A 25,611-nucleotide genomic window follows, 5' to 3' on the forward strand; every position below is an offset into this window, starting at 1 on the left:
ATAAGTACTTTTATACTAGTTTTTTATTTATAAAGATCAGCTAATTATTATATTCTTATCTCGTAATAAAATTTATTTCTTCATAATTAATGAAATACACACACAAACACACAAATAACATAAATTTTTTTTAATAATTCTTTAAAATATCATTTTTTTTTACTTTTTCCATTCCTTTAATTTCTTTTATTTTTCAATTTTACTTGTTTCATCATATATTGCATAAATATATGTTTATATTTAAAATACATAATATGAGCAGTATGATAAGAGAGAGTTAGTTTTAATTTTTTTATATTTATTTTCTTATTATAATAGAAAAACTTATAAAAAAAACTTTCCCCCACGAAGAATCGAACGTTTATAACCAATGCGAGAAGCGAAGACGATACTACTTACGCTAGCGCACCACTTGATAATAGCTCAATTTATTTCGTACAATTCTTAAGACTTCGAAGATGAATCGGAATGCATTACTGTTTTTTTCTTATAACATAATAAAAATAAATTAAAATTATGTATAGACAAAAAATAAATTCCACGTTTTTAGAATATCCTTTCATATATATCTTGAATTAATTTTATGTGTGGATATAAAATTCTTCTTTTTCAAATATGTATTTAATTTGATATACAAATAAATTTTTGTGAGGCAAAGAATTTATATCAAATAATTATTCTAATTAATTTTATGGCGAGACACAAAATTAATTCATTATTTTTACTCTCTACTAAATAATAATAGTTTCTGTTAAAATGAATTATTTTTTTTTATTCAAGGTTCATTATTTTTGACAATAAATAAAGAAACGGCGTGCCATAAGCATCAAGATTCGATTTAAAAATGCCGCGCTTATACGCCGATATATATAGATATACAGACCGCTCGACGCTCGATGGCCAAGATGTAAAATTCTGGCTACTAAATGAAAAAATAAAAAGAGAGAAATATCGGTTTTCTTTCTCACTCGCACTCGTATACAGAACGCTCGACACTCGATGGCCAAGACAATAATACTCGTTATCGCCTAAACAAATAGAAAGGGAGAAATATCGGTTTGTTCTCTCACTCGCACTTTCATTCAAGATCTAGAGTCCCGAAGATTGCCGAAGATCCTTCGTTTGTGTAATTAGTGCACACGGACGCTCGCACGCACACTAGCACGCTCGCGTGTAAAAAGCGACAGAGGGGCGATACTTGCTTCCTCACTCTTACAATTACTTTGACCACTTTTTCTCGTTTATTTTTGCAGATACGAAGATAAACCATACAACATTTTTTATGTATTTTTCAATTTTCTACAACTTTTGTTTAAAACTTTTTTCGATTTAATGCCTAGATTCTAAGATAAGGCTATATTTTACCCTTTTTTACCCTTTTTCTCCAAGATGCCGGTTGCTAATTTTATTATAATTAGCACCATTCGATTCAGCGTCGTCAATTTACCCTTAGATCAAATTTTGAAGCTGTTAGTAAAAAAAGTCGATGTTTGGCCCTCGTTGACTGGCCTATACATATAGCTTTTAAGACTAATAAGAAATCTTATTAATAATATTAATTGTCGTAATATTTGTTTGTAACATCATTAGTTGAGTTTTTGTTCGAAAAAAAAAGGTGCAATAACAGAAGAACGAGAAAAAAGTTACCTTACCTCGTTACTATTTTTTACTATTAAGTAATAAAAATGGAAAAAAAAAATCAGAAAATGAAGAGGTATGATTAGGAGATAATTTAAAAGTAATAATAACACTCCTTATCTAAATGAATAAGCATATTTTATCAAAAATCAAACATTCTAATCTGTAGTTATTTAAACATCTACTAACAGCGCTGCCTGTTTGCTTACAATTTAGTGGAATTCTCACGAGAATATAAATATCGAGCCAAAAACTACTTTATTTTCTATAGATAAGATACTCTAACAAAGAAGTGTAGTGAAGAGATTACTTTCAGAGGATACGATCTATCGCAGGTTGGTTGGTGAAATAATACGATATTAATATTAATAATTTACTATAAATTAAAAAAATAATGTAACAATAGATGTTGATAAAAAAAGCTTGAACATTTGTTCGTGCATATTTTTTTGTAAGAATAATTATTCATTCAAAAGCAATCATATAGTGTATCTTTGGGATGAACGATTCGAGATCTCAAGTTAATTGAGATTCCTCGATGAGACATTGCCTCAAGTAGTTGGTCGCCGTTTTTCTATGGCTCATTCGTCCGTTGCTCGTTCAAGGAGAGTGTTCAAGTTCTCCTTGATTTGTAAGAGTTCTTAATTGTAAATCTGACCGTACGTTTGTTGATATTTGTGAACGTGAGTATAAATGTAATTTACCGTAACTCGTAAAGTAACATTTGAAAGATTTTTTCATCGATTAATCATTTAAACGCATTAAGGTTGCTTCGAAATTTTATATTTAACAAACCTTCAAGCTCTTTTCCTTATTGCTTAACGTATTCAATTCGAATTGTTAAATAAAAAGATCAACGTTTTTGGGCCAAAACGTCCTATTAAACAGTGATTCGACTAACGTACGACTTCTTTAAATGTCAACTTAAATAAATTAGTTCGATTTTTTTTATTTTAGTGTTTGTTTGATAGTGTGATCAGTAACTATATAGATATTAACATTATTGTATATAATTTAAATGCAAACATTCACACATTTCCGTTTAATATCAATTCAGTTAGATCAGAAATCGTCATCAATGTTAAATGATGAATTGAACGTTACATGTTAAAGTATTATGTTTTTTTAAAATTATTACCAAGTATTTTGATAATTTGCAATTTTTTGTTTATGTAAAACCAAAGAAAATATCGTCGAAATTACGTGAAGGCAAAAGTGTATCCGAGATTAACAGAGTACGATTTTATGTCACTGACATTATTATAAAATTTCTATATTTATCTTTTTAATATTCACGTTAAATGTTGGACGTTACCAACATTTTACCACGTTGAACCATTTCAAGTTCGAAGGTATTATAGATCTAAATCCATTCGGGTTTCAACACATTTTAGTTTCTATTTTTAAAACGGCATTTATAAGCATTTCTTAGGTTAGTCTATAACACATTTGGTACGAAGTCAAGCACCATCTAGTGACAGTTGTAGCAGAAATCAATAATTTGCTACCACGTTATTAGCGGAACATTGCCAACTAGCAAATCGCTCATTGGCTCCTGGTTCATTATCAGTCATTGATCCATTCACTCATCTTTTCGTTTACCTATTTATTCTCTAACTTATAAATCATCATTCTTGTAACTAAATCTACGCGACTCATATACTATAATTAAATTAGTATTATCATCTCGCTGTAATTGCTCACCTTACTATCACCGGCAACTATTGTACATCTAGCAATAAAGCTCCTTACGTAGCTACAAGTTCTCGGACTTTTCATTTCATATTCTTCTTCACTGGCCTTTTCTAATACGCGATGTCGACCTTATTAATCTGACCTAGATGTACACTATAAATGAATACAATTGGCGCGTAAATATAACGCTAACAGAACGGTGACTCAGCTATCAGTGAGACTAATTGGATATGTGTGAATCAAACAGAATTAAAGGGGAAGATGCAGTAATAGGCGTGAAAAAAGAAGAATTTTTTATAATTTTTTTTTATAATAATTAAATTTGTTTTAGAAAACTGATTACACAGAATTTTTGTACGATGTTTCAACTTGACTTCTACAAAATTTCAAAAAAACTAGTGTGTGTACTTATGTACGCACGTAAGAAGTTATACTTCTTTTGCGTACCAAAACAAATATAACCTCAATAACCTTAAAAATAACTTTAAAAAAAAACTTCAAAGAAAAAAAGATAACTTAAAAAAAAAATTTATTATTATTATTATTATTATTATTATTATTATTATTATTATTATTATCATTATTAATTTTTCTTATAACTTTTTAATTTTCCTTATTTATTTTTTTATTAATGTTATTATTATTATATTATTATAATATAATATATTATATTATATTATTATAATAAATATTCAAAGAAGGACTATTTTATAGTTCTATTAATAATTAGTAGAAATTTCATCAAAATCCATCGAATGGTTATTGAATTATAGTGGTCATCGACTTGACAAACATAGTTTTGAGAAAAACGCATTTAAAGATTTTCGATTTGGATACGGTATTATATTTTTGTAAAATTTTGAGCTCGATGGATAAAACTAAACTTTTTTTATGTATTTTTATCCGCTGAATCCGAATATCACATTATTTTGTCGAAAAGTGAAGCATTCAATTCTTTATAGCCGATTGTTTAAACAAGTTTTCAAAAAGTTATAGTTTTTTGGATAATTTATTTTTCTTTTCATATTTTTGGCAATTTCACAACGAAAGTATTGTATACAAAATTTTGCTAAAGTTCATAGTTTTTTAGTTATAAATTTTTGTAAATTTCTAAAAGAGTTTTCCCATCTTACACTTAATTTTATATACTTATAGAAATACTAATTAATTAATTACTTACATTATTATACAAGGAATGTTATCGTTAATACAATCATCATGTGATACCACGATTTTAAATCCCAGACCACATGTGCTAACTGTCTGAAATTTCACATCCCTATTAAACTATTTTCCCTTTACAAGATTCGAAATGACTATAATATAGAAATAAAGTTTATTATTATATATTCAACACGACAATCTTTAGGTACATCATCTTCTATATCACATTTTAATTTTTTTTGTCATACTTGCTTCGAAAGTTCAACTTTCGAGCGCTGGGTGGGGTCGGAAAAGATACTCATTTTTAGAGACTCTACCATACTGCCTTTTTTCCGCAGCCTAGGCCGCAAAGTTTACTTCCCCTTTTTTTTCCGTACTGTCCTTGTATAATCGGATGAAATTAAGAACGAAATAAATCAAATTCTAGTGTACCGACCGTAGATTTTTAGTAAATTTTATTCTTAGTTACTATTTAGTGGCGCTGATTATTTCTCTGTTGACAGTTCATTGCGAAGAGAACCTAATCTTAATAAAATAACAACAACGCCATTTTACTACATAAATACATAACAAGTTGAATAGAAATATAAAAATACATAATAAGTTGAATAAGTTTATAAAAATATTGCGATATTGTATTCTGATTGATTATAAATTTTTTCATTTTTAAAATGGGTATTCCTCGAAAGTTTAAATTACGAAGCAATAATGACAAAAAATAATGTATGTCATTCCCGCCACGAACCTTAAGCTCATATCGCAACATTGTCGTTGTCAGAAAATCACCACTTTGCGGCCATATGACATAAATTACTATTAGCTTATGAACTTGTAACACTTTCATCACGTTCCGCAGTTTTCGGATTGAAAACATTTTGTTTTTTAACGGTACGTGACTATAAAGTCAATTAATTTGTTTCTTTATTTTCAGCTTTCGATGTTTCTTTTGTTGTTATTTCCACAAGACTATTCATAAAATATAATAGGTAGGTCGAAAACGGTTGCTTGCAGCTTCCATCCATTACCTATCAATTGTAGAATGTCTCGGAAACTATTCATGAGATTAACTTGAAATTTTCAGAGAATATTTTCGAAACGTACTTCAAGCAAATGTAAAAAAAAACAAATCTATTTTTTGAAAATCTTGACTGAGTCTCACCACTTAAAATAAACTAAGCACTACGCTGATCTTTATAGTAACGGAATATAAAAATAATTATATTTATATAAAATATAATTATATTATATATAATATATATTTAATATATTAAATAATAACTTTATTTTAACACAATAATAACTTTATTTATTATAATAATAATTGAATTCGTATCTTTTTCTATACTACCTTCTTCTACCCTTACAATGTGGAAGTATGGAAGATTAAGTTCTTGTAATCAGACAGTTGAAAAAACGCGTGCACAGTACGGAAAGTGAAGATTATTTGATGACCATACGAACATACACCTATCGTGGTTTGTTTCATTTCCTCCTCTCTCTCTCCCTTCCATTAGCTCTAAAAATAGCAAATTAAAGCTCATTTCATAGATTAATCAAAACCTTCTGCGCATTCTATAGATTTACCGGAATATATACATTGACCGTAACATACAAAAAATGATATCGAAAAAATGGATTGGTTCGCGTACTTCGTTTAGGGGCAAAAACGTTGAAAGAAAATTATATATTCCGCTGCTGATAATAACTTATTATAAAGAATCGTTTCCACATTTCCTAATACAACGAAACGAACAATGATTTGTCGATGAAATTCTCCGATTTTAATTCCAATTTCAGAAATGGCCGAAGAGACACCGTTATGGCTGAGCATCGAGTTTTTGCAAAATATATTGCGGGAGACGAAAAATGACAATTCGATCCGTGTGATCGATGTATTTTCAAAACCGGCTACGGCTAAGGGGGACAACTATAGTAGCGATATGTACAGAGTTTCAGTTGAATTTTCGTCCAAACAAGATGACCGAGAAGTTATGAACAAAATATCTTTCATTGTTAAAGTCGCACCATCGGCAGATACTACACAAAGAAAAATGGTAGGTATTACAGTCTTTTGTTTTGAAATTAGATTCACGATTGAGAGTAAGGATAAAGAAAGACAATCTGAATGTACGATGAAGCGTGTAATTAATCTTTTGCACTCGGCTCCGTTTCGGAAGTAACCTACCGACAATTCGACGCTATTCTTGAGTCATCATATTAAATAGCATAACTTTTAAACTATTATAAGTAAGGTATTTTGACGAGGTTTGATTTGTCTAAATTTGTCGGCATCGATGAACATATATTTGCAAACAAATCAGAATTTATTTCTTATTATTTTGTACAGTTATATGCTAAACTTACGTTGTGTCACGACTGCACTGACAGCCGAGTGCGAATGGTAAAATTGAAAAAATACGATCAATAATATAATACGTCGAATTGTTCGTCTAGATCGAGCAATCAAAGGTCTTCGATACGGAAATATCGATAATGGAGAACCTGTTGAAGAAAATGAACGATCTAGTTGGACCAGCTCATATTCTCAGTGCACAAATCTTCTACAGTAAGAAAGAATATCCGAGTTTTCTAGTGATAGAGGATTTAGTTCCACTTGGATTTCGTATGGCTGACCGTCAAGCTGGTCTTGACCTTCCTCACTGCTTGTGTGCGATGCAAGGACTGGCTAGATTTCATGCGAGTAATGTGGCCGTATGTGAAAAGGTAAGAATCTATTTTATCGAAAAAAGGGATTTTTCACCTACAGGAGACATTACGGTTGTACACCAACGGATTTTTACAAGCTTTGATATATTGGTAGTATACCTTTAAGGTATTCTCGTGGTAAAATATTTCGGTGAACTGGCCAGCCAATTTTGAGAGAAAAGCTTTCAAAATTTGCTTTTTTTTATACACGTGCTTATGTTCTTGTAAATTCCATTTTTTATCAATTGGTACAATAGCAAGTGTTCGGTTCTCTTTGTGAAGGAGTCTTTTTTTTTAAGTTATTTAAATAAGTTTATTAGATTTATTATATTAGTTTATTTATTATATAAGTTTATTAATATTATTATATTTAAAAAAATTATTAAAAAATTTAAAAAAATTTTTTTTACATTTATTAATTTTTAATTATATACAGGAAAGAGAATAAAAATTATCACCAAAAAATTGGAAATATAATAATAAGTTGTTTAAAATCTTGCGCAAATAATAAGAGACGATTATTTTGTTGAATTACAGTTATCATTTTATTCTTTAACCAGTAAACATCATAAAAATATATACTGTTCGATTAAAGGTCGGGGTGAATAACAGTTTTGACGAAGTAGTACAAACTATAGATCATATATTTTAACAAAACACAAGAAAATAGAACAAAATACAAGTAAAAAACTCCTTTTATATATATATCGTCGCACTTAAGGTTTAAACACTTACTGACTTCAGGCTTATAAATTATTCGTACTTATGCATCTATCTCTGTATATCACTCTTTATGTAACTCTCTATATAAGCCTATATAACTTTCAATATTACTCCTTCTATTCCGGTCAGGTGTCCGTCTCTTATACCCCGCACATAGTGGGAGGGGAAGGACTCTCTTTTTCCTACAGAGCGTTTCTTATTAAATCACAGATTCCCTATTGGTCATCGATATTTCTTTCTTTTAACGCCTGTAACGCCTTAGCGAGAGAGTATCTTTCACAGCTATCGGAATTTTACCCGTTTAAACTTGCATTTGTTTACATAAGGGGGAACGAGCATGAGACCCTTTCTTTTGAGGAGACCGAATATCTTAGAATTATTTCTATTGCCTGTAACCTAAGCTTTTAGAAAATATTACCTATTTATTTTGGTTTTTCTTTAGATTATCAACACCTTTAGAATTCTTTATTCCCATAGAATTCCTATACAAATAATTTTTATCTCGTGCGGTAGGCTTCTCGGTTCGGCGTAATGTGACATATACAATTTTAAAAGTAATAAATAACAGTTATATATATATATATATACTCTAATCATTAAAAATTTCATGCAAAAAATTTAAATTATTTCAATAAAAATATGTAATAAATATTAATAAATGTGAAAACAAATGGTTTTAAACTTATATATAGAAATAACTTATAAAAAAAAAAGATTTTCCCTAGAAGAATTGAACACAAACCCATCGGATCGGCAGCTGAAAACGCTACTACCTACGCTATTGCGCCAATTGATAAAAAATTGAATTTACAGAAAGATAAGTACGCGTATACAAAAAAAGCAAATTTTGAAAGCTTTTTTCTCAAAATTGGTTGGCCAGCTTAGAAATATTTTACCACGAGAATACCTTAAAAGTGTACTACTAATAAACCAAAGCTCGAAAAAATCCGTTGGTGTACAACCGTAATGTCTCCTTGCTAGTAGAAAAAAGCTTCGGGATTATAATGCTTATCATAAGCTGCAAATTTTGTGCCCTCAAATGGGAATTCGAAACTCGCGTGGCTGAAATCAAAATGCTTACATGCGAAATATCTACCTGGAGGATAACTAAAGTTCAATATCCCTTATAATTATATAATAATAATATCCTTTATCGTTCCAATGTTAGGCAGGCTTTTTCTTTAGAAAATTTAAAAAGGGTTTTAGGCGTGGATTTGTTTGTAAACGGACATGATGTAATAATAATTATTTCGTAAATCATTTATTTAAAATTAAATATATATGTGGGGTTGGGAATTATTTAAGAAATATAAATACGAATGTGTATAATGGTATGAGTGTGAGAATGATTGAAAGGAATGAAAGAATGCATCGGTCGAGGATAAAGAAAGGGACCGTTGCTTTAGATAAAGATATTTGTTTAGGTTTAGGGTTACACCGTCTGGACTTTGTCGCCTTCGAGTGGCCACGTCGAAGCCTCTCGAGAGTTCTCGATTTTAAAATGAAGAAAGGGCTTTTATTCGTGATCGGGAATTATCAGGAAGTTTCCAGAAGGAATGACGAGAAACAACGGGAGACAATGGAGGGGATTTAGGATATAAGTAGGCGACGGATAGGACTCCCCGGACGTTCTGTAATAGTTTTTGGGTTGAGACGGGTGCGTTTTGTAGTAGTCTTTTGGTTGAGACGACGAGGGAAAAGTGTAACGGAAAGTACGGAAAACAACGGGGGGGGGGGGGGCGGTGAAGGGACAAAAGACGACGATAGGCGACGACGAGTCGGGTTCGGGTGTTCCTTGCTAATTAACACTATTCCTACCAGGACCGGTCAAATGACCGTTTTTAAATTTTCATTTGGAATTTCCTACATTCAACGTATGTGAATCGCCTTTAAACTTTACCACTTTTCCTCATATATATGTATGATATATTTTTCAATATTCACTTACTTTTCTATTGTTTATTTTCCGAGAAAAATTTGTAGTCTGTCTTACCTACCACGACCGGTCATTTGACCGGTAGTACGATTTATACATTTATGTAAGAGTTTCTCTCTAAGACTCAATGCCAAAACTATAAAGTCATTACAAACGAAAGGTAATGTAGTTATGACACATTTTATCCGATAAGTGCCTTCCAGAAAATGGTTTACGGCACTTCCAAGTGTTTACAGTTCTCACTCGACTATCGGGCTAACGGTGTTTATTTGCTTGATTGATATCCGATACGGTCAAGATCCTCGAATGTTCTACGCCATCTCATCTACTATGACGTAAAATAAATAAACTTGTAACTGAAGGAAGTGTATAGACGTCTTCTCACGAATTCAAATCAGTGTAGTCTTGCGACACGAACAGAGTGCATCGAACGTGAAAGTCACAAAGAGCATACTTGGCAGTCTTTTATTATTATTTTGTAATATTTTATATCGTATTACGTGTTATAAGTGCCATTTTCAAAATAGTGAACAAGACTAACAATACTTCGCAGTAAGTTTAACATTTTATCTTTTATTCTTTTTTTATCTATTTTGATTTACATTTTCATATTTTAGTTTCTATTTTTGTAGAATATTTGTCCCCAAAATGGCAAGACGTTTGAGGAGTGCGAATGTATTATTAGAGAGAATAAATGATATCGATGCAGAATGTTCTGAAGATGATCAGGAAATTCTGGATATGGAAAATAACAATACGGAAAATTATGATCCACTTGAAACAGATTCGAACACCGATGAGAACGAAGAGAATATTTCGAACGTACGTAGACGACGAAAGAGAAGGAGATTCTTAGTTAGTTCCGATAGTGAGAATGAGGAAGAAGTAAGCGAAATTGCGATGGACGGAACTGTTTGGCACGAAGTAAAAATAGGGTCTAATCCTGGAAGAGCACCTGGTCATAATATTTTTAGGGAAACATCAGGCCCGACTGGGTACAATAAACGTAATATTATGAAAGGCGAAGTTAGGACGGCATTTTCTGTGATAATTGATAAGAATATAATCGAACTTATAAGAAAGTGCACAGAGGCAGAGGCATTTAGAGTGTTGGGATATAAATGGGAACTATCTACTGCAAAGTTATATGCATTTTTTGCAATTCTGTATGCACGCGGCGCATATGAGGCTAAGAATATAGATATAGCACTTCTATGGAATAAAAAGTGGGGCCCGCCTTTTTTCTCAAATACTATGAGTAGACATGACTTTACGGAGATTATGAGATTTATTCGATTTGACGACAGAAATCAACGAAACCAACGGTTACAAACCGATAAATTTGCTATGATTTCCGAAGTTTGGTACAAGTTTATTGACAACAGTCAGAATTGTTATAAACCAGGACCATATATTACTATTGACGAACAATTGTTTCCAACGAAAGCAAGGTGTAGATTTACTCAATACATGCCCAATAAACCGGACAAATTTGGTATAAAATTCTGGTTAGCATTCGATGTGCGTAGCAAATATATAATAAACGGCTTTCCATATTTGGGAAAAGATGAAAGTAGAGAACCCTCAGTTGCTCTTGGAGAGTTTGTCACTATGAAATTAGCAAAACCGTATGTAGGATGTGGAAGAAATATAACCACGGACAACTTTTTTACAAGCCTACCTTTAGCAACAAAACTTTTAGCAAAAAAAACTACGATTGTTGGGACAATTAGAGCAAATAGAAAAGAGCTACCAAGACTGGCAAAACTGAAAAATGACGACATGTCACTTTTTTCAACCAAACTCTATCGCTCAAATAATTGTATGTTGACAGTTTACAAAGCCAAACCAAGAAAGAAAGTTCTAATTCTCAGTTCAATGCACAACTCCGTACAAATTGAAAAAAATGACACCCGAACACCGGAGACAATTCAATTATATAATAGCACCAAGTTTGGCGTAGATATGACCGACCGAATGGCCAGAAATTATTCGGTAAAATCTAAATCTCGGAGATGGCCTTTGCAAGTATTTTTTAATATCTTGGATTTAGCCGGGATAAATGCATGGGTGTTATATAAAGAAACTACGGGAGGAGAAATTACAAGACAGGAATTTGTATTTCAATTGGCAGAAGAACTTGCCATCGAATACCAACAAGAGCTCGGCAAAAGAAATCAACCAATACCTATCGCAAGTACAAGTACAGGTTCTCGTGAACGGAAAACATGTCAGATAAGGTATTGTAAAGATAATAAGACGAACAAAATCTGTCTAAAATGTAAAAAGTACGTATGCGGAAAATGTACAGTTGAGAAGCCCATTTGTAAAAAATGCGACGAAAACGAATAAAATGTAGATTATGTACTCTTGAATAAAAGAAAATATATTTTTATACTGGTAAGCTGGCCATTGGTCTGCATTCAATATTGAAAAATATAAGTTGTGAAAGACCGGTCATTTGACCAGCCGCGGTAGGAATAGGTATACGTGAAGTGTCGGTAGGAATAGTGTTAAGACTGTTGTCTTCGGACGTAGAGAGTTACACCTAGTATATCGTAGCATTAGATTATAGATACTTACTATTCTATCTCTTAAAAACATTATATCTATTATTTATTAATAAATAAATACTTTACTACTACCATTTATAAATATTAATCTTACATATATATATATATCAATAAATAGACGATACAATATGTTTTTAGGAACCCAATCTCAAAACGCTTTACACCAGAGGAATATACTACTGTGAACAAAGTTCCGAAATAACGCAGTTCTTCACGTATGGAACAAAATCGTTAGCCGAAGAAGTAAAAAAATGGCCTAATTTTGAGAAGTGAGTTCTATAAATACTTCAGTAAGTTGAAAAAATTTTCAGTCTAATATATAATAGAAACAATTTTGTTGTTGGTCAAATTTATTTAAATTTTTCCATATGTACGGAGGCACTACCAGATGTTAACTTTAGATCGATGTAAGACTTGGTATATCAAAAGTATTCCTTTAAGGTGTTCCCGCATTGAAATATTAAAACAAGATGGCTAACCAATTCCGAGAAAAAAGCCTTCAGGTTTTGATATGTTTATATCAACCTGTAAATTCATTAAATTATCAAGTTAAACGGTAACATAAATACTAACGTATTTGCCTATCCCATGAGTGGATTAAAATTCGATTCCTTGTACGGAGATTTTTTGTTTAATAATTATTACAATTTATGATTTTAAATAAATTAATAATTACAAATATTATCAAATTAAATAGAAATAATTTAATTTTATCTATAAAATTACTGTTAATCGATATGATACTTGAATTGCAATTAAAGAATTATATATAAAACTTCAATAGTAAATATTAATAATTATGTACACAAATTATGCAACGACAGCCGTTATCAGAAAATAAATACAAAAACATAGCAAAAACAAAGCTAGCCAGCTTACTTAAATATTTTAATGCGAAAGTAATTTAAAGGTATGCTCTACTAATATACCAAATCTTATACCGATCTAAAATTAACATCTGGTAATGTCTTTTTGATAATCTAAAAAATTCATGGATAAGAATAGGCTCAAAACTTTTCAACCAATTCTCGTACGTATAAATTTTATATGTGTAACTAATTTGATTAAATATATTCATAGATATGGAGAGAAAATTGACAAAATATCGGATAAAATTTATCATGAGACTAGCAAGTTAATAAAATACCGAGATGACGAATTTAATGTTATAAATCATGGTGACTTCTGGGTGAACAATATGATGTTTCGTTATAATGATGAAGGAAAACCGATCGATCATATCTTTGTGAGTATAAAAATACGATTTCTATTAGTCATTTTCAATTTTTCTTTGATCATTGAAGAGATTTTAAAGCTATGTCGTTTCTCGAGGGAAAATGTTCAAAGTAAAAACAACCATCGATAAAAGTTTAGTTTTTCAAAGGCAAACGATTCAAGATATTTCTGAATCTCATAATTGATTCGACATGTAATAGATAATCGGTTAATCCGTTTGTAAGATTTAATAACGAGGGAAAGAAAGCTGAAAAGAATTTCTTATAGGACTGCAGGTATACATAAATTTGCCCATAATTATGGAAATGGTTTAACAATAAGTCATATATTTCTTATTTCGAGATATTTAATGAATTGCATTTGAACGAATTAAGAAATATTTTTACATGAAACGACATTTTAATTTATAATTTTCTTAGTCTTAATTAATGGAAATTTTTTATGAATATGGATTTTTGTCTTAATTTCATACGAAAATGTTATTTTTAAATCTTGAATTGACATTGACCATTTTCAAAATTAACTGAATGTCCTATAAATGACTTAAAGCAATAAAAAACTATAATTTTTATTTGAAAAAATAACTTTAATGAAATAATTCGAGAACATTTATAAATTATTTTTAAAAAGTAATTCATTTTTTTCATTTCGAGGTTTTAAGATTCTTAAAATGTTCCTGAAAAACTGAAGGAATGTATGGTAGTAAGCACATAATATCTTTAAGTTTTTCTTCCGTTACTGGTCTAATGGTAGTGTATAATGGAATTAATGTAATATTTCCGTATATTTTTGGTCTTTCTCTTTTAGATGAAAGATCCAAAACGTGGAATTTAGAATCATTTAAAGAAGTTCTATAGAACATTTTTTAAGGTTCATTTTTCAAGAATCTCATCCATTGAATTTGCAGCCAAGAGACAAATTCGCCCGCGGTATTTTTTACTCTTCTTGTTATTGATTCTTCTAGTGATTTCGTTGAAATAAAATCCGGCTGCGACATTCTTTTTATCGAAAATGTATTTCTTCTTCTACACTTTTCTATCAATTCCTAATAATGCTCAGGGTTGTATAAGTAATTTCCTTTTTTTATTTTCATTTTTATCAAACCAAAATCACGGTCATTCGATAGAAAGGAATGACCTGATACTAATAATTTGTGGTCTACCGTTTCAATATTATTATTTGATGACTGAGCAATTTTCATCCATGTCGATGCTACTTTAATGTTACGATTTTGGCCTGAACAAGTATCACTGTAAGCTATTACGTGTTTTTGAGTAGTTGTAATATTCTTCATATGCGCTAAAATGCATGATGCTACTTCCTGTGCACCTCTTGAAGCTATAGTCTCATCCCATACATACATCTTGATATTGTCATCATGGAAATTATGAAAACCAAGCGCTATTTTCAAGTTATGTTTATATAATTTCTTTAAATTTTTGAGTTAGACCACTTTCATAATTAACACTAAATAAATTCCGCATAACGTGTTGAAATTACAACCACTATCTAAAGGTTCATTTTTGACGATATCGTAAAAATTACAATGAATAAATTTAGTTTGAAATAATGTGGTGTGAAATAAGTGATAAACTCATTTTTTTTTAATTTTGACTTAGACCACTTTCATAATTATGGGCACAAATATGCAGCTCGGTAATTCTAACAAATTCTATCGTATGTTTATTAAAAGAGAACATACCCGGAATAGATTTTAGGGTAAATTTTGATCGATGATATTCACGATTTTTTTCTACGTTCACAGGAGAGCGAATTCTTTATAACAAAAGATAAAAATGGTCGGAAATATAAAGTCGAAGGTACGGCGACCCCTCGTATTGATACGCGTTATGAATAATGGAATAAATTCGATTCGATCGCGTAAAAGTGTACCAAAAAGGGACCTGTCTGTACTTGTCGCGATTAATGTTTTTTTTTATCGATTAATGTTTTATTTAAACTAGAAAAACTGACGACTGACGTATACCTACTTCTATCAAAAGAGTTCAAATATTTGTTTTTTTAAATTATTAAGTTATTTAAGAAAAGACGCAGCAATTTTTACGTTTTTGTATATTTTCCTATTTTATAAACGAAAAGTAAATATTACCTGAATAAGAATAATAATATAATAACAACAATTTTAAAAAGAATTACGCGTAAAATTCAAAGACATTCTCTTTACAAGTTACAATTATTTAAGGCGTAATATGCAGTCAGAGACGTGAAAAAAGGAGAATTTTTAATAATTTTTTTTTGTAATAATTAAGTTTGATTTATAAAACTGATTAAACAGAGTTTTTAAATTCGGTTTCAACTTAATTTCTACAAAATTTCAAAAACAAATATTAATTATTTATAAAAATATCGCCATTTTTGTTGGACCCCGTTTCGCAAGTAGTGCTTCGCGGTGATCATCAGAACATCTTACTGGATCATTCAAAAAAAAAAAAATATAAATCATTAGTTTAATAATAAATCTTGTTCTTCATCAAAGCTTTTTTATTTTCTTTAAAAATTAACAAAATTGCGGCTTCTGGCATAATTTTTCGATTTTTCACCAAAAAGTCATGAGTTTCTTGTTAAAAAAAAATCGAAGTTTTTCACGTAAATAAAAATCCTTCAATGAAGAACTAGTTCTTAGTGCTATTATTAAACAGTCAAAATTTCATCAAAATCCATCGAGTTGTTATTGAATTATAGTGGTTACCGACTTGACAAACATAGTTTCGAGAAAAACGCATTTAAAGATATTTGATTTGCATATAATATTATATTTTCGTAAAATTTTGAGCTCGATGGATAAAACTAAACTTTTTTTATGTATTTTAATCCGTTGAATCCGATTATCACAATTTTTTGCCGAAAAGTCGAGCATTCAATTTTTGACAGCCAATTGTTTAAACAATTTTTCAAAAATGAATAGTTTTTCGAGATGAATTTATTTTCTTTTCATATTTTGGGCAATTTCGAAACGAAAGTATTGTATACAAAATCTTGCTAAAGCTTATAGTTTTTGAGTCATAAATTTATGAAAATTTTTAAAAGAGTTTTCCCATCTTACACTTAATTTTATGTACTAATAGAAATACTAATTAAATAATTACTTTCATTATTGTACAAGGAATGTTATCGTTAATACAATCATCATGTGATACCACAATTTTAAATCCCAGACCACATGTGTTGACTGTCTGAAATTTCACATCCCCATTACACTATTTTCCCCTTACAAGATTCGAAATGGTCGTAATACAGAAATAAAGTTTATTATTCTGTATTCAACACAACTATCTTCAGGTACATTATTTTCTATGTCACATTTTAATTTTTTAGCTGATTAACTTGTAACACTTTCATCACTTCCGCAGTTTTCGAATTGAAAACATTTTGCCTTTTAACGGTACGTGACTATACAGTCAATTTATTCGTTTCTTTATTTTCAGCTTTCGATGTTTCTTCTTTTGTTGTTGCTTCCACAAGACTATTCATAAAATATAATAGACGGATCGAAAACGGTTGCTTGCTGCTTCCGTCCGCTACCTATCAATTGTAGAATGTCTCGGAAACTATTCACCGGATTAATTTAAAATTTGTCGATAATATTTTCGAAACATCATACTTCAAGAAAATGCACCAGAAAACAAATCCATTTATTGAAAATTCTGACTTCATCTCCCTCTTTAAGCAGAGCACGTACGACAACTATTCGTCGTTTTGTTATTAGTACAATATGCTGTTTGTTACCGTTTACGTTTCATCGAAATATGCGTTTGGTTTCGTGACAGTGTACGTGAAAATATGTCTTCTTCTCCTATCAGAGATCGTTTGTATCGATCCTACGTAAGATCAACCTTCTTTGTAGTCACCAATCTTTGTAGTCACCTGTAAGTTCTTCGACTTACTTGAATAAGAAGTCTTTTACTTGAAATATTTTCTCTTGTTGTTTCTTCACATGAGTCGTTTATTTTGAAAGTGACGTAAATTTATTTTCTTAAAAAAAACGAGTTAGCTACTTTAATAGTTATTTTGACATGATCTTTTCATTCTGAAGCAACTTGTTACCAATATATTTGAAATCATTAATTGTAATATTTTGTAACACGAAAATTCGCTGTTTAATGAAGTGATGAAAAATTTTATTCTAAAAGTGGCGTAAGTCACATCGTGAGAGTTTCAAATGGATATAGAAAATATTATTCAATAAAATTTTATGAGATTCTAATTTTTTTTATTTTGTTGCATACTGTTATCAAAGCAGCAGTTTAATTATCAATGTGCAATGAATTTGTTATAAACGCAGAATAGCGCCTGTCCACAAAGAGAAGCGCATTGTTCTCGCGCAGTCTGTGTTCCGTTAAATCTCTACACTTTTATGTTATAAAATCAAAACAAATATTCAACTTTTATTCTTTGTCCCCAGTTTTTGAAAAAAGAAAGAAATATAAAAGTTAACATTTAGCACACCAAAGTTAAATAAAACATGTTCAAGCACGCCAAGCTCGATTTTTTGTAGCACATACGTTTTTATAACATCCATTTATTTTCTTTGAAATTTTTTTAAGAGATGTTATTTATTGAGGTTTTCTACAGTAAAAAAAAAAAACAATTAAGATAACGTAAGATAAACCACAACCCCATTTTTTCAAAAATGAGTTAGCTTTGTTAGTAATTAATAAGACAATCTTAATTTTAACATAAAAATTATTTTACAAAAAATAAATGTTGAATATGTTTTTGATTTAATAACATTAAAGTGTATACATTTATTTTTATTTCAATGGAAATTTACTTTTCCTACGGACTTGTATTTTCTGAAGAATTGAAAACTTTATTTCATTGATTTTGAAAGTGGGGTAAGTCCAATCATATCCAAACATATTATTTCTTAAATAATGTTAATTATGCTAATTGGGATGTTAAATTTAACATCCTTAGAAACTCAAGAATATTATTCTACTATGTGCCTGTTATCTACATTTTTAAATTTAACTCAACGCAAACCCTTCAATATCTCGATTCGAACATAAATGGATTTAGCCATTTTCAAAATAGACGGCTCATATTCATATCCAGCCATTTATTCCGGCAAGATCTAAGATATTATAAAACACTTATGATTGCCATCTTCGGGATCCACTATTCACGGTATATTTTCGGGCCATTTGATCCGTCATATCAATTTCAAATAAAAATTTACTATCTTTTTCAATTTCAACAGACTTATGTTTTTTATTGGGTTTACTCTTGTATATAAGAGTACAATTATTCATCATTTTGTGAAAAATTGTCAAATAGCGAGGCATGTTATCCTTTTTTGATTTTGCAAGTTTACGTAATTTTCTCTTATTTTTTCTGATGGTGTCAACTAAGGAAGATTCTTAATTATCAGTTTCGTTGCTAATGACAAATTTGTAATGAAATTATCTGTCGTCACTGTTCTCCCGCAACCAATATATGGTTCCATAGGTTTTAGGACGACAAATTAACCCAAAGGTACGAATAATCTTATCCTATCTTTTCCTAGTAGTAAGGAAATACATTTGCAAGATATTTCTTTTTATATTCGACATCAATTAGAATTTGATATCAAACTTATTTGGCTTATTTGGCATATAATGCGTAAATCTGGCCTTGGTCGGGATTAATTGTTCATCGATTGTAATTGCAGCACTTGGTTTATAACACATTTGACTATTTTCAATGAATTTATTCCACATTTCTGGAACTAATGCAAATTTATCTATTTGCAATCGTTGACTTCTTTCATTATAGTTACGGAAACGAATTAGCCGAAGAACTTGGGCGAATTTTATTCTGCTCATTGTTTTAGAGAAAAATTTTCAAAAGTAAAAAAGTATATCGCTATATTCAAGTGTCAGATGTCAAAAGTTTATCTACGTTCCGTAGGGGTCGAAATTACTCATTTCGGTATATGTTGATATATTACATAAGATTTTATATTCAAAAGGACAAAAAAAGAAAGAATTAATTATTTACATATTTCAGGAAAAATCATACAAAATTTTAGAAAACCAAATATGTAAAAATTAAATAATGATTATAAGAAATGTCAAACAAGTGATTTTTACCCCATTTACTAGATCTAGTGTTAAAATGAAAAAAGAAAGAAAGAAAGAGAAAGAGATAGGCCACACAGATATGTGAACATCGATCTTTCGACCTACAAACGATTTCTCAAATACGAATACCTCTTCTTTTCAATGTCGCACCGATTTCATTTTTAATTATCGATAAAATCAATTGACCGAATCTTCTGATTGTGTTGTTGCAGGTGGATTTCCAAATGTGTGTTTATGGATCCCCGGCGTTTGATTTGCTGTATTTTCTTAGCACCAGTACGAACAACGAGGTGTACGATAATTACAAGGACAGACTAATAGATGAATATTATAATACATTGTGTAAGACGATGAAACAATTGGACTGCAAAACTCCTCCACCGAGCATGAAAGAGCTTCGAAAGTCTATCAAGGAACGCGAGATAATAGAGATGATAAGTTCTTTTACGGTTCTTCCGTATGTTATCGTAGATAAAAATGAAGTACGGGGTTTCAACGAGATCATTACCGCGGATGGCGGTTATAATGGTTTCGCTCATAAAAATGACCTTTATCGTAAAAAAGTAAGCAAGAGAATTCCTCATTACGATCAATTAGGATTACTGGATCTGTAATAAATCTATAGCAGAATGTGTGTGTGTGTTTTTTATGTAAATTGAAACAGAGATATATTTCCTTATTATCTATATACTTTTTACCTAGCCTGGCCGGGGTGTCAGAGGCTGCCAATACTCCAGTTTTATTCTTAATAATTGAAATTTAATTCATAACTTACCAATTACAATTGCTCACTCGTATAATTACGACTAACGTTAGTTGAATTGAGACAAACACAGACTGAATTGCGAAATATCAGTAAATCAATTAGGCAAAAAAGGAAGGTAATTGAGTAAACTTACGTATATTCTTTAATCCAGGAGACACTGAAACCTAATTCTATTAATATTAACTCAATTTTCGCAAACTACCTCCACGATACATTAAAACCAAATGTAACTATCTCCTCTGTAGCTACTCCTGACCAATCATTATCGTCAACAAATGAATCAAACTGCATCGAAAACTTAGCACCAACCATAGCCAAGAAGATCGCTAAACTTATTAATGAAACACAGGCGACATGCAATAAGTCGCCTTGAGTCGACTCAATCAGCGGCAAGATACTCAAGGAAACCACCAAATACAATAAGGATGCTCACCATAATCTTTAATGCTGCCTTAAGAATGAAATTTTTCCCAGCTTTCTCGAAAAGAGTTCAGTTTCTAATGCTTACAAAGACAACAAAAAATTCCACTTACGGGCTTCATATATGTAAGATTTTTTGATGGTGGTGGTATGATTGGTTGGATATCTGAGGACAGATATATTTTGTCAGAACGGCCGAGTGTGGGGTTGGGGAAATTCGAAAAATATGCGTATGTTGATGTTCCTAGAATTATTAACCCTTTGCACTCGAGGCCTTTTTCGCTTGCGCGAACCAGCAACTCGAGACGATTTCGACCAAATTAAGTAAACATTTTACAGGTACTTTAAAAACATTTATAAACAAACAAGCGTATAGAAATAATAAAATATCATCAGTTTATTCATTTATATGTCGAAAAAAACAAACTTTGATAAATACTACACTCTGTAATTAGTTTTGGTTGAGTTGACACTTGAAATCTGCCGGGCGAGTGCAAAGGGTTAATAGACGATTTCTTTATAAGTATCACCAAATAAATGTTATTCTTTATTTGTCATATGTGTGATGGTATGAGTATAGGTGGGTGAGAGAATGTATCGGTCGACGAAAGAGAAAGAAACCGTTTCGTTAGATAAGAGTGTTTGTTTAGGCTGTAGGATTACACCGTCTGGACTTGTCACCTTTGTGTGGCCCCATCGAAGTCTCTCGAACGTTCCCGATCCAAAAGTGCAGGAAGAGTCTTTATTCGTGATCAGGATTTATCGGGAAGTTTCTAGAAGGAATGCTAGGAAATGACGAGTGACGATGGAGGAGATGTTAAGCATATATGGGCGACGGAAAGGACCGGTAGGTGCATTTTGTTACAGCTCATTGTTTATACGTCGAGTGTTGGGTGTGAAAGAAAATGAGGAAGACGGAAGACAACAGGGGATGCTTACCGTTCTATCTCATTATATTCTTAAATCTTTTAATAATTACTGTTAAACGTTATTAAATAAATAAATTAAACTACTTTCTTAAATAAATAAATAAAAATCTTACATATATAGGCCCATTTCACTTCTTCCTCTAATGTCGAAACTTTTAGAAAAGATAATCCTACCCAGAATAAAATTATTAATCAACGAAAAAAAGGTATAACCTCTCTAACAATTTGGCTTTAGAAACAAATTTGCTGCAATCGAACAAATTCATAGAATGACTAACATAAAAACATCAGCTATCGAGAGTAAGGAATACTGCACTGCTCTTTTTCTAGACACAGAGAAAGCATTTGAGAAAGTGTATCACGAAGACCTGTTTGATCTATTCTGATCTCTATCTGTTGTAATCTATTTGATTACAACAAAAACAGATCTGACAAAATCAGATCTTTCATCGTTACGAGTATAATCGCACGATTAGCGAGTTATATTTTTGTAAAAATTGTATTATAATAATATAATTTAAATTTGGATATGTATAAAGTTTAATTACAATTATTAATACACATTCGCACAATGCAGTTTTTACAACGTTTTAATTCCTAATATACTTTCTATCAAAATTTGACTTAATAATCCAATAATCTACTAAATAATTTTCGAAGAAAACAACTTTCCTGGAAACAGGGTATTTATAACGTCTTTACATGCACACTTTTAATTATAGTTTGAGAAAAAATAACATTACACAATATAATAATATTATATAATATAATATAATATAATTGTATGATTATAAAGGCCTTTAGTGATGGAATTGCGTATGATATTTTTTAAAGTATGGTATAATACATAAAAAAACATCGCAAATCTAGCACTGGTATCGCGATTCGCGCTCCTCCTGTCATTTTTTGAACATACGACGCACTTTCGCAACGGGTTCTTTCGTTTTGCCTTTTTATTTGTATATATTGAAGGGGGAAGTGTCTTCTAGTAAAGCAAAGTAGATTTATTTGTTCTGATTTATTTACAATGTTATTCTTAAATATGAATAACTGTATCACGGAAAAGTTGGACAAGGTAAAAAATAAATCAGAACGTTATGTTTTGATCTTGTTGAACGTTTCGTCCCTTTATTGGAACTTCTTCAGCAACTATAAAATATATTACATAACCTTAAAAATACATAGTTTATCAAAACATTTAATAAATAGTTATTAAATATTACCCCGATCATCAATGTTCAGAGTCTCCTATGTATTAAAAAGAGATATACATTATTTGGTTTTAATAATAAACTACACTTTGCATGTATAAATCGTTTTCTTGGTTTTTTATAGTAAAATAACGATGTTATATCAGGGCTGTATCTAGGCTTCGTGAGTGAAATCATAAATCGTTAAATTCAAACATGTAATTAAACAATACTAATTTAATCTAGACTAGTATATAATAGGCTAGGTATCATTAATATTGTAGTGTCATCTATAATTACTGCGTCCTATTAATGATAGTTGAACTTTAAAATTTCATTATAAATGCTACTCAGGTTACTTATGTCTGTTTTGTAATTAACTGTGTTGTTATTGACCATGTGGAATATTTCGCTTATATTTCTTTTGAACCAATTGTTTTCAATTGGTTTAATCATTTCTATGTTGACGTATTCCTTTTTTGAGCAGCAATTATAGAAGGCACTACAATATTGACGATACCTAGACTATTATACACTAGTCTAGATTAAATTAGTATTGGTTAATTACATGTTTAAATTTAACGATTTATGATTTTACTCACGAAGCCTAAATAGATACAACCCTGATATAGCTTCGTTATTTTACTATAAAAATAAACGATTTATATATGCTAAGTGTAGTTCATTATTAAAACAATATAATGTATGTCTTTTTAATACATAGGAGGAGACTCTATAAATAATCCGTTATAAATAATGAAATCCTGCACGAACCCAGATTGGGTATCACACAAAATAAACGATTTAATCCCAAATCTGTTATTTTTGGAAGGAATGTACTATTTGAACGACAATCTTCTTTTATAATAAAGTAAACTTTCGTCAATAAATAGATTTTCAAAAGGATGTAATAACATTAGAAAACGGTGTCGGAGCTTATCGCAATTTTCTTTTATTTTATATAATTTGTTTATCTTTTACTTTTTACTTTTATTTATTAATCTTACATATAAATTGTAAGATTTATTTTGAAGTATTTTGGGAATTGTTCATATTATCATTCTTATCAAGACTACTGCGATAACTGTTTGCCGTGCCCCGTCAATGAAATTTAGAAACTTTTCAAAGCATAATAATTGAAAATAATCTAAAACTGGTACCAAATAGAGTTAATCGGTGTTTTTATTCCCGAATCCTTGGAATTTAATTTATGAATAGTTGGCCGGGAAAAAATTCATTCATTAATCGGTGTAATTTCTGTGATATTTTTTCTAGATTCAGATGAAATATCTTCTTCGTATTCGAATGTGCCGGATTTGATTTCTCAAAATCATTTATCATATTTCTATTACTTTTCTTTCGTGTCAAATTTGAATTTATCTCGTCATCCAAATAATTCTTATTTACGTCAATGCGTCTTTTTCTGTTATTTTTCATCATTTTAGGGATAAAATAAAATCTGTTCAGAAATTATTCATTTAAATACAGTTAATCAAGTGACTGAATACGACCCAACTGAATCAACTGAACTGAATAGATTTGAATCAACTTACTAAATTCTTCTAAGGACTAAGGGGTTTTTGTAAACTTTTTTCTAATTCCTCATATCAGTGGTGCTCAAATTATTTTGATACAAGACCATCCTCTCCACACTTCGTGTAAAATTTTGTCCCTTTCTCTGGATAGACACAGTAGACGTTTTTTTTTTTTTTTTTAATAACATTATCTTATTTTACTATTTTTTATTGCTACATGACACTTATTGAAGAATATCTATATTTTTTATTTAACAACAATTTCTCTAAATTTGGTGACCGGAAAACGTTCTCGCGACCCTCGATTTGCGTACCACTGCGTTAGATCAATAGAAAACATGCGATCTCAAGAACGGTCATAAAATTTCCAAGCTTCGTTAGGAAGGGATGCATGTTATTGTCGATTAGGATCCAGTTGACGATCTTTGAAAATAACTTCATCAAATAAATACAGTAAGGAACAAAAGTATTCGAACAGTAAATATGTCTAAAAGAAAACGATTTGTATTTTTTGTATTATTAACTGTAATACAATATATATAATTGTGCAAGTAATATATGTGTGTAAGTAATAATATAAATAGTAATAAAGTATAAATATATGTGTGTAAGTAAAATAAATAAACAAAATTTAATTATAGTATTATGTAACTTTCTTTTTCTGTGCTTTCTTATTTCTTTTTTTCGTTATTGTGAAGTAAGCTTAATAAATTTTCTTAAAAATTAAAAGAAAATTCTACAAGACTCCTGATACGTACGAGTCTCGGAAACACGGTTTATATAGATATTTTCGATCGTGAAAAAGTTCAGACACAATTAATATGGTAGTGAGATGGTAAGGAATCGTTCGGTAAATTGTTTCCTGTAGAAAAAAAAAAAAATTTATATTATATGTAACGGAGTAATATTAGTTTAGGATAGGATATAGGATAATCTAATCTTAGTTTGTTTTACGATAGAATAGAGAACTTATGGAACTATAGAATTCGTAAGAAAGGGTCCTTTTAAGAGAGGAAT

At 30.3% G+C, this 25,611-nt stretch overlaps 1 protein-coding gene across 1 annotated transcript; it reads left to right on the top strand.

Annotated features, from left to right (window-relative positions):
- Nucleotides 1–2,207: 2,207 nt before the first annotated feature.
- LOC122516416 lies at nt 2,208–20,384 on the top strand. The gene is made up of 6 exons (XM_043634203.1): nt 2,208–2,321; nt 6,295–6,551; nt 6,952–7,221; nt 12,574–12,704; nt 13,516–13,681; nt 19,967–20,384. Exons 2-6 carry the CDS (start codon nt 6,297–6,299, stop codon nt 20,366–20,368), a joined length of 1,224 nt encoding a protein of 407 aa, XP_043490138.1. The 5' UTR covers nt 2,208–2,321; nt 6,295–6,296; the 3' UTR covers nt 20,369–20,384.
- The last annotated feature ends 5,227 nt before the right edge of the window (nt 20,385–25,611 follow it).

Source organism: Polistes fuscatus, unplaced genomic scaffold (assembly GCF_010416935.1).
Source record: "Polistes fuscatus isolate 324 unplaced genomic scaffold, CU_Pfus_HIC Scaffold2, whole genome shotgun sequence".
Lineage (NCBI taxonomy): Eukaryota > Metazoa > Arthropoda > Insecta > Hymenoptera > Vespidae > Polistes > Polistes fuscatus.

Excerpts from the sequence above, each read along its gene's own strand:
- LOC122516416 (XM_043634203.1), top strand. The coding sequence starts at position 6,297 with ATGGCCGAAGAGACACCGTTATGGCTGAGCATCGAGTTTTTGCAAAAT. Across the intron at positions 7,222-12,573 it reads ATGTGGCCGTATGTGAAAAG|GAACCCAATCTCAAAACGCT; the intron begins GTAAGAATCTAT and ends ATATGTTTTTAG. Across the intron at positions 12,705-13,515 it reads AAATGGCCTAATTTTGAGAA|ATATGGAGAGAAAATTGACA; the intron begins GTGAGTTCTATA and ends ATATATTCATAG.